Source organism: Eleginops maclovinus, chromosome 1 (genome assembly GCF_036324505.1).
Source record: "Eleginops maclovinus isolate JMC-PN-2008 ecotype Puerto Natales chromosome 1, JC_Emac_rtc_rv5, whole genome shotgun sequence".
Classification (NCBI taxonomy): Eukaryota; Metazoa; Chordata; class Actinopteri; order Perciformes; family Eleginopidae; genus Eleginops; species Eleginops maclovinus.
The window spans coordinates 22066747-22082487 of record NC_086349.1 but is presented as its reverse complement, the minus strand read 5'-3'; the positions used below and the strand labels follow the sequence as shown (position 1 = coordinate 22082487).

At 40.2% G+C, this 15741-nt stretch overlaps 1 protein-coding gene across 1 annotated transcript in view; it reads right to left on the bottom strand.

Annotated features, from left to right (window-relative positions):
- LOC134866066 (nucleolar protein 4-like) overlaps positions 1 to 12493 on the bottom strand; it is a 119308-nt gene extending 106815 nt beyond the window's left edge. Inside the window, 1 exon segment of the mRNA XM_063885989.1 lies at positions 10988 to 12493. Coding sequence (XP_063742059.1) covers positions 10988 to 11428 — 441 coding nt within the window. The 5' untranslated portion in view covers positions 11429 to 12493.
- Positions 12494 to 15741: the final 3248 nt, after the last annotated feature.

Here is a 15741-nt window from a genome sequence, read left to right as displayed (position 1 = left end):
AAACACGGAGGAGCTAGGAAGGCATGGCAACCATCTAAATTCAGCCTCACCAATTAAGACATTTAGCATGATCTGTAGAAGTAATCAAGTTCTGTTTTCCTCTCGTACAACCAATTAAAAGCAAACATTTTTATCTTTTGACAAACTTTGCTTGCCAGAGTTTGAGAAAGTCAGAATGGTTTTTGCGGAGGCTGATGTCTAAACTTTAAAGTAACAGTACAGTGGATGTGTGCGTGTCAAGTTCTTCAACGTTAACTTTGTTTGATTGAAAGTGGAGGCGGTGAAAATGAGAGACAGCACCCGCTCATTATCAGACATCGCTCACTTGTCTTTACTGTACCTGTGGTATTTTACTCTATTAAATCTAGATATGCATCGCTAATGCATAAACCCTTGATGTGATTTTACAGATTTTTCTTTTGCGCATCAATATCACGAACAGTGGTGTATGACGGATGTTTAAAAATCACTTCAAACATTCATCCTATTCAGTAAAGACAAAAGGATTCAGGACGATAAGAGGAGAAATATAATCTTATATTTCTATCAGGCAAACTGATGCAACGGTCTTCAGCAATAATTATTATTTTTAGCTCTTATTATATATCACTATGGAGCTAAAACAATGTTTTTTGAGCATCAAAGTATTTTTTCAAATTTAAAATCAAATCAAAGAGATCTTAAATAGACCCATCTGGTCCAAAATATTTCATTAAACCCCTACAAGATCATTGTTATTGTCCTGTTCACTGAAAGACACTCGCAATTCCCTTGGTTACATTTGCTTAGTTGTTATCTACTGGTGTATTTACTGTGAGCTGTCTAAGAAAGGCAAATATGCCACAAACAAATGTAAACATATGTATCATTTTAATACGTTCAGGTGAGCAGTCGGCCTTGCTCATCTCGAAAAGGCCTTAATGGACATGAGGGTTATTGGCAGAGAAATAAGAAAATATTATAAGTGTTTTTTTTGTATGTGCTTGGTGAGCAGATTTAATAGAATGAATAGGTGCCAATTATAAATACTTTATCCTGCATGTACTATGTTAACTGAAGGATACACTTACCGGAGACATTTGCATTTCCCTTTATATCCAACTACTGCAAAAAAAGTCATATTATTTAGTGGTTTGACCCTTTAATGGAGTCTCCAGCCTCATCTTATCCCTATCGAACAACCACCCCACCCCACACACACACACACACACACACCACTTCTGTCTTTGAGCAGCCTTACACACGTTCAAACAGAGGGGGGGGGGGTACGCTTCCATTGTGCTCCAAGACATCTGACACTTGCACTGATCCACGAAACAAAGACAACGGCTAGATGTGTGTGTGCCTGATTCTGTATGAGTTGCTGTAGCCACCCCCCCCACACACACACACACACACACACACACACACACACTCAGAAGTGCAAAAAAATCAACAGCAGTCACTTTACAGGAACTCACTGCTGCTGACACAAAGAGGGAATCATCATCTCCGACCACTAAATGTCACGAGGCTAACGAGATTCTATCTACTGTAGTAAATTGTCCCTACAGCCGGCTTATGTTTTAAATGTTTCAGTTCAACCCAGGAAAAAATGATAATAGATACAAGAGGAAATTACAGAAAAGGACTGGTCAGAATCCTCTTGCCAGAAGTCAAAGAAATACAGTGTTAAAAAGGTTGCACAACAGTCATAGGAAATCTGTGCAATTTCGGGTCAATTACCTGGATGTGAACTAGGCCTGGAATGAAAGTACATTAGAATATTCAGCTGCCCCCTTTGTTGGCTTTATAGTAGTCATCTGTCAGTCAGGGCTGCAACTAACAATTATTTCTGTTAGCGATTTAATCAGATTAATCAATAAATCGTCTAGCCTAGTACACCCCAATTTTTTTCAAATTCCAAGGTGATGTCTTCAAATGTCTTGTTTTGTCAGTCCAATACAATCATTTCACCAGAGAAAAGCCAGATATCTCAATAGTTTAAAGGCTATAAAATAGCATTTTCGGCCAATTCACACACCAAAATATACTTTTATGATTAAACCATTTCAAAATAATGATTCATTAGTAGTCTTATTATTGCAGCGCCATCAAATCACAGCTTAAAGAGAGTGATTAAACAAATGATCATTTCCATTATTGATAATCAACTGCTTATTTTTGTTATGACATTGATTCATCTAAAGGAAAAGGTGCTTGTTTAACCAAAGCAACACTCCAAAACCTTAAGAAACTGCATTTACTGTAACATAAAACAAATAATATGCTATTTTAGCTTTTAAACTGACGTGAAACTACAAAGACAATTCGTGACAGTACCTATTTCCATTTATGACACACGTGTGAAAGAGCAATGCTGAAATGATGTCTACGATTGTGGGAAATTGTCTTCATGCTGTCTCCTGATATCAGGTCTCTTTAATGAGGAGACATGTTGAATAAGTTTAATGTCGGATTAAGAAAATCAGCAAAGAGGAGAAACTTCAACAGTGCAGTTTTCTTTCTCCAAATCCTATGTTGAGAGACTCAAACCCAGGTCACAGGGAGGATGACAAGCATTACCGACAAGGCACTGATGTTAAAAGCTATTCTGGGGCGCTATTCTGCCCAAGCCGGAAGAGTAGTCCGGGCAACTTTGAGTTCCTTGAAGTCCTCACAGAGTTGATTTTCATGTCTCTTTTGTTTCCGTGCACTGTGCCCTGCTACTTCACCCAGAGCTTGGCCCTGTCATAACCTCTGGCACAGATGAACTGTTGCTTACTCACACATACAGACCATGGCGTATGATAGGGTCAAAGGGAGGGTAGGACACACACACGCACCAGAGTCCTACCAATTCCTGTCAATTTAGGGGTTTTATAATGACAGAATAAGGGTCTCTTTGACATAGTCGAGATCACCGAGGCCTGATAGGAGGGGCCAGCCCAATTAAGCTGTCCCTCCTTCAGCAGACACACACAGACTGTCAGACCCCCATCTGCACAGGACAGCACTCTCATAGAGTCCTTCCTCCTGCTCTACATTGGGACAAATTGTCTCTGCTAATAAAGGACAGAGGAGACACACATACACACACACACACACACACAGAGGTTTCATTCATCCATCTGTTTACCTAAACATACCATTTTCCAATCCCACTACAGTGCTGATAAGAGCGCAGAGAAGGCTGGTTAATCGGAGTCATTTCCAGGCCAAGACAGCTCTGTGTATCTGATTCCTACCGAATGTGACAGCAGCCTTCATCAGAGGATATCACAGTTTACATTTCAGCCGTTTGGGCATTGTTCTCATGCGGCAAAACTAATCATGGAGGCAGAAGGGGAATATATTAAGCACCAGTTTGGGGGTTCTTAAAACCACAAGCAAGTAACGGTAGCGAGGGAATCAGTCACAGCAAAACAAACAATATTATTTACAGCAACTGTATGATGTATAGAAAGTAATAATGGCACCTGCCTCTACATGATATTAAATATGCATTGAATGCATTTGACATCTTCTGACATCTTTTTGTTTTAAAACTAGCCAGGTTGGAAGTTTTATCTACCACCACATGGAACTAATGTTAGCTATGTGTCACCATGTTTGTGTGCATATAACTAGCACTGATACAGGAAAAATGACGTCCCTATTCCGATGTTCTCGCGGAAACAGCTGTCCGTGAAAACATCAGACATATTTGAATTGATGCAAAAATCAGGAATGTGAGCTGTTATTCAAAGGTCTGGAACCAGGATTTGTCCTGTCCACTTGTTACACCAGAGAGTCAAAGTATAAGCAGTGTTTTCTCACCAGAAGAACTGTGTCGGTTAGGATGTTCACACACACACAGTAAACACAGTTATACACCAGTGATCCATGGAGCCACAGAAGCAACTCTCTGTACACAGGGCTCTGCTTCAAACTGGCCAACCCTCCTCACTCTACAGCTGTGGTTGCAGACAGTGAGGGGAAGGGGAAGCAGTCATCACATGTACTTGACACCACTGTCTAGATAGCAACTATTATTAGTCCCAACTAACCACTCAGTGCTTCCTTCTTTAGCTGAAGCTTCAGACTCTGTTTGCACTCGAGAAACTGATGCCTTCACTTTCCGCTGCATCATACATGTACATCATACATAGTTGACCCAGAGAAAGTACGAGTCGAAAATGTTTAAAATGTTATCATGTAATGGAGAACTATAGTTGCCTTGAGGAATAATAAAAAAAGAGAAAGCTAGAGCTAGAGGCAGCCTTATATTTGTCCATTCTGAGGTACTGTAGAAAGACGGAAGGGCCTGCTCCCTATGTACAAATGAAGGGCTTATTCTAAGGTAAAGAAAAAATACACATAAAGTTTCAGGTGATTATGCTCTAATGAAAACATACTTATCTATATTATACAATATCCCTCTGATTCCAGTGCAGCTCATTTAAATTAGAATCTGTAGTCAAATAGATACCCCCCTGTATATGTAAAATATGGTTTCATAGATCCTACATATAACACATGGCTTTAACATAACACCTGCTGGAGGTCATCAACATCTCTAAATGTAGGGAAAAAAAGAGCTGAAAGTATCACACACACACACACACACACACACACACACACACACACACACACACACACACACACACACACACACACACACACACACACACACACACACACACACACACACACACACACACACACACACACACACACACACACACACACACACACACACACACACACACACACACACACACACAAAAAGCATGTTTCTGATGGTGTATGCGTTACAATATTTTACATTAAAAAGGGCTGTACATGTTCCTTCTGGCCAGTTTCTCTTCTAAGTCTTAAACCAAAACCCCCTCAGGCAAAATGGGCGGTTCCACTGCTAATTAAGCTAATTAAAAAGGGCCCCCCTGAATTAACTGAAGGGTAGCTTCCCCACCACCAGCCATTTTAGTGTACTTGTGTTACACACCCTCATTTTTAAAAACTTGCCATATTTTCTTAGTGGTAGTGAACTGAAGAGGATGATGAAATGTAGCACACGTCCTTGGCTGAATTTGAAAAACAACAGAAAACACAACAACTCCTCGAGGCAGCCGAACACACAGCATCATGTTAGACTCCATAACGCTTCTGTCATTTTCTGAAGCAGTGTCACCTCTCTTCATTTCATGGCAAGTTATCAAAAGGAAGACAAGCTGTGTTCAAATCGTCATGTTTTTTAAAGGTTTTCTTTTTGTCAGTTCAACCCGCAATTTGACAAGTTAACTGTTAACATAGCATGAATTCAAAATACTGTTGCTATGGATACCTGGCAGTTTAATATACCTTGTGGTCTGATTTAGAAATCTAATTAAACTGTGGAGGAGAAATGGTTGAGATGTCTCATTATAAAAGTGTAACATGTACCTGAAGGCCAATAAGAAACAAGAATTTAAATGAATTTGTGGGTTTTTAAAGCACCCAGTTCCCTCTGTCACTGTGAAGTACAAATCCACTTTGTTATTGCTCCATGCCAACTAGATACCACAAAATACACAGAGAAAACAATTCATCCCCATACAGCACAACAGTAGTATATTAAGGATGGAGTACTGTTGCACCAGCAGCAAACATCTGACAGAAAGCAGAGAAGAAATCCTGCAGTAGGGCCGGCCAACTGGTGTGCATAGGAAGCTTTATGCAGAATCAAAATGAAAATGTCTTATTTCCTCTTGGATGTTAACGCATCAAAGCTGCGCCGATCCCCCGGGTACCCACAGGACCTGGAGTGCTGTCACTTTTTCACAATTTTATCATCAAATGAATACAGAGCTATGGGTTCTCCTGACAAAAACAAACAATAAGAAATGAACACTCATGGTTACTTTCATAATCGCATAATCTGTCAATACTTTTCTAACCTTAATACTCTAATAATCTGAAGTCCCTAAAGCTCAAGGTAACTGACAAATCTTTTCTGTTCAAAACTCATGTAACGTGTAATAAATGTAACTGTGTATTTCCTAAGACAGTGACTTGCCGATATGTTTGTAAGAATGTCGAGAATACTTAACTGGTAGAAGTACATTTGAAATGGCTGAAGCAGGAATTCTTCTACAAAATAAATACAGTATAAATCCCATAGATCATTAATATTTGTATCTCTTGATACAGGAGACCAAACATAAGATCACACCTTCACATCTGTGATGCATATAATAGTTCTTGAGCTCATCATTTTCAAAAGGTCTCAGCTGCTGACATTAATTCAGTATTTAACATGGAACTGGAAATAAAGCCAAAATTATGAAGCTGAGGAGCAAATCTATTCAAAAGGCCAATATATGGGTTAAGAGCGTGCGTGTAACACAGAGAGGGAGTAATGAATGCAAACAAAGGGGAGGAATCAGCGACAGTTCTTCGCAAGTTTAACTGATTAATATTCCTCATCAGTCTTCTGATATGCCTCCTGTGTCAGTTTTGATTTCTTCCAAGCTTTCATGAGCGTCACCTGTGTGTTTAACATGTGTTAAGAGTAAATCTCAAGTCCCTCAGGTAGAGTAATGATACCGTTATGTCCTCAACCTTTCTGTCTCTAATTTAAACATCCCCACATTGTTTTATACCTCAGAGATCAGCTGAGTGATATCATCTCTTTGTCACACACACACACACACACACACACACACACACACACACACACACACACACACACACACACACACACACACACACACACACACACACACACACACACACACACACACACACACACACACACACACACACACACACACACACACACACACACACACACACACACACACACACACACACACACACACACACACACACACACACACACACACACACAGAGTTTCACACACACACACACACACAGAGTTTGTGTACCAGTGTATAAACACTGTCTGATCAGCTGCTGCTGCAGTCAGGTCATACCCCTCTCAGCACGGTGCAGACAGAAAGAAAGCAGGATACTGATTTGAGACATAAACACCGCATTAAGACCCTGTGTAGTTCAGCAGTTAGGCGTGCATTTCTCACATTGCTCAACAGCTAGGAGATGAGAAGACGAGAGAATCTGCACAAAGGATTTTTCTTGAAAACAACATGCAGACAGTTTTGAAAAACTAAATGACACACTTTAGCCATCACTATCATTTACCGTTTACTTCCTGTATTGCTAAAGACATAATGCCGTGACTGTTAAGTTTTGCCTTTACAGGGAAAGCTGATGAGCATGACTAGTTTCTCATGGTGTTACTGTGCAGATACACTGGTGCATATGGGACTCTAAAGAAATGACTAGTGATAGTATTTATTCCTTCTTAGTGTTAAGCCCAAAACCAACATCTAACGTTACTAACAAGTGCTGTCTGTGTATCATGTTCTTCCTCTGTACCATAGAGCTCCATTGTGTGATCTTTTAAGTAAAAGCTGATCATACAATAACGACCCATTATCAAGGAATAACCAGGGCTTCAGTCTGGACACACAAATCATCTTTGTCCTAAATTAGAACTGGTGAAAAAAACATTGAATAACCCAAAGCAAAACACAGCAACTGGTCTATGCGAAAAACTGTCCCGTTACAGAGAGGAATCCCAACATCACTCTGTGTCACAGAGACGTTTATGGTTCATCCGAACTATGCCAAATATGTTGTTGTCTCTAGATTTTTAAGACTAACCATATCCATGGATATTGTGGTGGCAGCAAAGACAAATGTCTCCATGAAATATAACCAAAACAATCTGCACTGCTAGACACCACTAGAGGGGAAATGAGAACATATGTTTGTTTTGTGTGATCCTGGGGAACCTTACACTACCTTAATTTAAAAGAGGACCAGCTTAAACGTCGATTCTGTGTGGATTTCTTTCCAGCATCGGCACAGTTTTGTTTAGGAACAGAACATACACGCACACTCGGTTCAAGTTCAAGAGAAAACACAGGGGATCTTTCTTTCTCTCTGCAGTCTCAACAGCCCGAACCTCAGATACTAAACAGACTCAACAGAACTGCTGCTGCCGAGGATGACACACACACACACACACACACACACACACACACACAGAGGGATTAACAGAAGATAAACTGTGCAAGAGGATTCCCAGTCCCGGCTGCGATGCTCCTGATATTAATCTGAATATGAAATGATATGGGACAAGGTGAAATTAGCCAAGTGGTAACCATGCCAACCAGCACCTCAAACCCTTCTCATCTCCACAGCAATCCTGCATCACATCGACCTGTCTGTGTGTGTGCAGCCATCGGACCAACCCCTGATTCCAGTCAGCAGATACAAAGCAAAATCATTTTGACCCAGCTTTCCAGACTCACTGTCTGTTTGAGAATACAGACGGACTGAATCACTTCTACATATAAACAGTGTTTTGCAATTTCAGAAATAAGACCCTTTTCTTTGCTTTCATTCATATTTTTGTGTGTCATCCCACTCACACTGCTCTCTGCTGTCAACAAGTGCTCTCTGCTTTGGAAAACACCAACAATGCGTAGGCCACAAGAGAGAAATGAAGCGTAAAGCATTAAATACGCTCTTTCAACACCTTTTCTTCAATAGATACATAACATTACAAACTTATGGCTGGAAATAGAGAGGATTCTGCTTAGAAACACAGCAAAAGTCATGAGGTTGGAACAGACAAAACACATCCATGTGCTTGTTCAGTCAGAAATGAGGCACACTGAGCAACTGAATGAAAACAGAGGAAATCACAATCAGCAACAGGTATGCTATGCTGGAAGTTGTTTAACCAACAAAACCACCTTGCCTGTGTTTTGACATACGTTGACACAACAATCAATGACAAGTACTATAAAGTGACACTACCTTTATGCAGAAAAAGAAAAGGGATTGTTCATTGTTTGGTCGTTGTTGTTCAGAAAGTATGTGACCAAATATCTATCTAAGCGCTGCCAAAGAGCTAACTAGTGTAGGCAACTGCCATCTGATATCAAGGATATGGGTAAATACTCAAACGGCTTGCATAAGACAGGAACAACAGAGACTACCACTGAAATGTAAAGCTGCAACTAACAATTTACTTATTTATAATCACATCCCCCTATAAAATGTCAGAATATCATCACAAATCAATCACTAATGTCAGTTTGTTCTGAAACAACCAATTCAGAACCAAAAAAACTTCAATTTATAAAAGGAAATAAAAGATGGATAAGTAAATCTTCATATTTGAGAGACTTGAAACTTGTTCGTATTGGAATTGCGTGGTAAATAACAAACGTTACAATTAATTTCCTGATCCACACATGAAGGGATCAACCAATTATTTAAGCACTAACATGTGTATAGTCAGCACAACAATTGTAATGTGTCCTTTTCATTAGGTTTTGACTCTAACAATCGTTCGTAATTTGCTTATGATTACGAGTGGCTGTTTTAATGGTGGGGTCATATGTGCACTTTGCAAATATATTTGAATAATAAACAAAAATGTTCACATTGTTTTGCTGCAGTGAATAACTTACTGATTGTATAGAATAATGATGAAGTCTATATCAACTTCATGAAATATTTAGCGGCGAGGAAACTGCACCTTTGTGCAGACACAACAAACATCCTTATTGAAGAAGGCAAAGAAGCTGTAGTCAGACTTCTATCATCAAACCTAACATCTGTGGTTTGAAATGAGATGATTTAGGTATACAGGTTCATTTTAAGATGGTACAAAGATATAACATAACTTTAAGGCTCAAATAAACACAATTTCATTCGCCTTCTTTTCTTACACTTCCCCAGTTCCCCTTTCGCTTTTTCTGAAGATTTTCTCACCCCCCAAAAAACAACAAACACAAATCTAAATTGAATGTCTTTTTTCAAGCTAGATCTAGTCAGCAGCTGGACCTAAACAACTAAAAAGCTAATTTATGAAATCAGTTGCATGTGAAATAAGCTAAAGATTGTGTGCAGAACACTGGATTGCTAGGAAGAATCCAGGGAACATTCATCATACCCATCAGGGAAAAGGCAGGTGTATTTGTATAATACTTGTGTGGTCACATACAGAATACCTAGAAAGTTAAAACGCAGTCGTTCTTAATTTAATGGGAAAGCATTTGACCTTTAACTTGAGTCAAAGCAAGAAAGTTGAGTTTTAGGTAGCTCAAAATGGGTCACTTGGAAAACTCTGGGGTCAAATGTCAATACTAGAGTGACAGGAGGGCCGAAGTAGAGATGAGACTGATAGCTTAATCATGATATCATCACTTTTAGTCATGGGCAAGATTTTGGCAGTTAATTCATCAACTTCAGTTGGGACACCCAGCAATGCCAAACAGACTTCTGTCTTTGCAATTTTCCTTTTCATAACAGAAGAAATATGTTTAGTGATGTGTAGATACTTATACAATAAGTGGTTGTTAAATGTCAATAGCTGTTTTCCCTTTCTTGGTTCCATCTCATTAAAAGTAACATATAATATAATATAGATCTTTTGATTGAATACAAAACGAATAAATGTGTATTGTATAAATAATTTGTATTGTGTAATTTAATCACCATAATAACTATGACGTTGTCTGTGGCTTTCCTGGTATACTGTCTCTCAGTCATCTGGGACAGGGTGATAAAAAAAAGAAGTGGGTTTTAAAATAAAAAGTAGGCTAGTAACAGAATCAGCTCTGTGTTGGAACAGGTGTCTGCTGTAGCCATGGCACTGAGCCAGGGAAAGTTATGTTGTTCAGTCCAGAACACACACACACACACACACACACACACACACACACACACACACACACACACACACACACACACACACACACACACACACACACACACACACACACACACACACACACACACACACACACACACACACACACTTTGCTTTTCTCTAGGCAAAAAAGGGTAGCCTATTCTGGCAACTCACGCAACGTAAACACAGGACACACACATACACACCCACAAGCACACATCGCCCAGAGTGAAAGAGGAAGACACACTAACCGTCGCCTTGATGGGGACGTACAGCACCGGTCTGTCTGATGACCCGTTCTTCTCGTCCCTCAGCGTCCCGACCTGGAAGCCCTTGGACTTGACCCAGAATTTAAATTTGGCGTTGATGTGATTGTTGCCTTTCTCGTGCATGAACACCCCGTTTCGGTTCTCCTCGTCCCCCTGGACCAGAGTCTGGAGGATTTTGTTGTATTTACGCCGGGTCACGGTCTTGGTCTTGCCGGAGTCCCCGTACGTCCGCAGGCACCAGTCCTGAAATGCACCGAACATCTCCGCCCCTCCGCCCGCAGCCTCGGACGCCGGAATCCCGCTGCTGGGACTCCGGCTCCTCGGCTGGTTCTGGTGGTTGGTGGTGGTGGTGCTGCTGCTGCTGCTGGTGGTGGTGGAGGTAGTCACCGTGTCCGCCACGATGCTGGCTTTCCTCGTTGTCATGATAAAACGAGGTACACTTTCTTTTAAGAAGACAGTCCGTTAAAATACCCACTTTGTTACCGGTCAAAATGTCTCAATGTTCGGTTTGGCTAGCGTATGTCGCCGAGACCTCAGTACCAACGTTGCCTTTTCACCAGGGGGCGAAATCAGCCCAAACCTTCCAATTATGGTGAAAAAATCAAACAAAATCTTCAAATCTAAGCTTTAGCTCTGGAATGACTAGTTAAACCCAGTAAATTGTCTCTTTTCCTCAAAAAACACGAACCACGCTGCAAAGTCCCATCCGGTTTTTTAAATTAACGTCTCAAAATTAGCCGTTTGGATATCCTGCTCTTTCGTTACGCACCAACGGAAAGCTGCGATGAGACGGAAACAAGAAAAGAATAAGCGCTCACTTGGGATGCTAAAAAGGGTCGAATTAAAGTCCAAAACCGGCCCCTGTTCGGATGCAATTTCTCCGTGAACAATGTGACACGAGAAGGGACCGGGAGGCAGGCAGTGAGGGGGCACGGAGTGGCAGGACGGGCGGTGCAGATGGGAGTCCTCTTCAGACACACCTGTTAGAAGCGTGGGTCGCTCGGCCTGTCCCGTGGGGGATGTCAGTCACCGCCTCCCCTCTTCAACCACCTCCTCTTCCTCCTCTTGAGAGCAAAGCAGATGCACGCTTAGCTATCTTTATTTTCACAAGATAATTCCGATATTAAAATCCAGGTTTCCTCTGGGTTCTATGTCGGGTCTCCATCACCGTTGGACCGAAGGAGCGCATGGTTTAAAAAAAAAAGAAACGACACGTCCTCAAATCAGCGGATTGATTTGCCTATTAGCAGCACTATTTTCTAGACAATTATTCCTAAAATCCCTCCGGCGCTTTTTGTCACCTTTTCTCTCTCCGCCTCCTGATGGGAGTCGACCGGACACCTGTTTGAATCCGGGCTTTCTCTCCTCTCCCTTGCACCCTTAAAGCGCAACGCTACGCCTCATTTCCTCCTTGCTCAAATAAACGATAAGGAGCAGCACTGGCGATAATGACACAGGCTACAATATGTCCGTCCCATCAGCTGTAGTCCTAAATACACACAAACACACTGCTGCGACACAAAACACCACAGCCTGTTAACCCGGGACACGCACGCTGCAGCTCGAGCTCAAAAAGCAGGAAGTGTCCAAAAAAGGACGGTCCCGTAGACGTCAAAAGAGGGTGTAACAGACATGTGCGAAACAGCCAAAGAATTAGTTAACTCAGTTGATACCTTCAAAGTAAAAGATAAAAACAACAATTAACAATTAAAGAAGTTCAGATGAGTGTTTCTCATCTTGTAGAATTTCGACTTTTTCGAAAATATATCGTATATAAAATCTGATTACCTTAGATATTAAGTTGATGAAAATGTTATTTATTTAGGTGACCTGAATAGTAATTGGGTGCAATACTGCTGAAAATAAAAACAAAAGGTTACATATGAAAACAAATCATCTTGAATGTATTGTTTGATGTATTTATTTTTAGTCTTTTTATTGTTGTTCCTCACATTTGTATATTTTTAGATACCTGTGATGAAGCACAAAACTTAGAAACTTTAACAATGGAGATGTTTTATGAAAAGGTTTTGACCTTAACGTGCCTCAAAGCAGCATGAGTTCATGCACTTTAAGAACTAGAAATGCATGAACTGATGCTCAACCCCGAGGTATAGTATGTACACATTTTAGTTTGTATACCAAATTATTTGAACTGAAACCCAACAACCTCAAATGTTATTCTCTAAGATCCGAAACCATGTTCTTTAGCTCATGGTTTAAACAACAAGAACTGAGGCAATTTCTTTTTCTTGTTGTTGATGTCAAATATATCTGGGTTTTTTTATCACCCATGCAACCCCTATATTAAAGGATCAGATTAAGATTATTCCCAGCAGTGTAATTGTAATCTATCTGACAGTGAGGTGTAACATTGAAATCACTAGAGCAAGCAGAGATACAAACAGTCTATCAATACCAAAATAAGGAAGCTAGCAGTAAACAAGTCTGCCAAAAACAGAGCATCCTCTACCAGCCTGAAAGAGGAACACCACTCGGTTGAACATTTCACATCATGTTCCTCTGGTCATTTAGCCTGATACTTTTTTGTAGAAGTATATTCTCTTCTGAACTCAAGAGTGCATCCTGGAAAGCATTGAGAGATGAATTCAAGAACAATCATTTGTTTGTAATTGTTTAAATTAATGTTGTCTTAAGTAACGCTGTCAGTGTAAGATGTAAGAAGTGTGAAAGCAGGTGACTCAGACCCCAACAAGAGACTCAAAACTCCCCAGATGCTAAACTTGTAGACACTCTACTGGCAGGAACAGAGAAAGTGTGGACCTATTATTGTTGTCACAACTTAAAATGTGAAAAGTAAGTGTTAATTTGAATTAATCAAAAGGAACCCTTGAAGTACACTGTCCTCAAATAAGCCCTCTTGGGGCATAAACCCTCATTTTGATTTAGAAACTTGATAGATTTCCACCCACCAAATTTAAACCCAAAACAATTACAATTCCATCACGGACTATTAACAAACAACATGCAGGTTAAACGGAGATCAAATATTTTGTTTATATCCCGAGTAAACTACTGTACTGATGCATCCATCTCAAGTAACAAAGTTCAGTTATGGGAAAAAACCAGGATATTTCAGTCGTATCAAGCTATCGAGCATTATAAAAATGGATCTCGCATAACCGTATGTCTTAAAGTCTACCTCAGATAACACATTATTAATGCCGTTTGGTTGCAAATCTATATTTTTGACCAGAGGCATGACACAGTGGGTGAAAAAGAGATTAAGCAGACAAAACAAAGCCATATTTTCGTAGTACTACTTCTGCCACATGGAGGCTCCCCGTGTTGAACTGCCAAACATCGGAGGGTATCAGCACCATAACAACACACAGTGACAAGCAGCTGAAACAGTCTGTTCCGTGTGTCTCCTCTTATCAGAGTGCGCGTTTAGCTGCAGAGAGATTCTCATCGTTGCTCAATCAGCAGCCCTGGACTGCAGCAACAGTTGAAAAAAAAGAGACTGCAGATTTGTAAAGCTAATGGTAGAACCTCATGGGAACCAAATAAATATTAATGTCTCAGTTACTTTTTTTTATACTAGATCCTCTACAAAATGGAATTTCAGGATAAAACAGAGGGTAGATTCAAAATGCTTTATTGGCTATGTGATTTGGTGCGGGAGAGAAATGTACAAAGGTAAATATGTTTATGTACATTAATGTATGTGTGTGTGTTTGTGTGTGTATGTAGGCATGCCTTTAAGCCGGATTGGGGGCTCTCTGTTTGTAGCTAGTACCCGTCTTTTATGAGTGTGTTTATACGTTCGCATTGACAAAGGTGGGTTGCTGTGTATGAGGGTTGATATAGTGGCTCCTCAGAGAACGTGGTGTCAACACACACACACACACACACACACACACACACACACACACACACACACACACACACACACACACACACACACACACAGTCGAAGACAAGCTGCAGAGATGAATACAAATCTGACTGTCTCAAGAAAAACTCCAACTTTCAAAGTTTCATCTTAACACAAGATCCAAGATGGAGGACTGACTTTCCCTGACTTTTTTTGGGGGGGGATTGGGAGTCCCAATCTTAGAGAACCCCATCATTTGAAGATCAGCCTCTATCATCCTTAGCCAGGTGTTTCAATGTTGGCTTGGTTCCCATTTTAGAGAAGCAAAACAGCCTATAACTTAATCCTCAAAACAAACAAGGTTTTTTTTTTTACCAAAACGAATCTCGGTAAAGAACTTTGTGTTAATTGTCCATCACATTCGAAACTTAAATTGTACTAGAAATGGACCCAAAGCTGAGCTTGGCAACTTCTGCCAAGAGGACGTTATGATACAAAGATTTGGAGAAAGTTCAACTTGAGCAATTACTCTTTTTATAGTCAAATATACAACGGATATACAGCATATTTTTCTAGTTTTAGCAGTGAAAAAGGCCCATTTGTTAAGAACATGTTAATCTAAACCTTATCTTGTGTAACTTGACATTAATTGTTTTAGTTGTTAGCCATCAGTTGTTTTGATATAGATAATTAGAATTGTAAATATTTAGTTTCTCTCTTGTTATTCAAATTTTGTCCTGAAATACACACACGAGGATACATTTTATCAGATATTTTCCTAAACCATACTGAGAGAGAAAATAAACTGAAAAGCAACTGAAGCTGAGAAGAGTCCGTTATGTTTGTGTCTGCGTGTCTTATCTGAAAGCCCCTGCTTTTCCCCGTAGGAATAGGACGA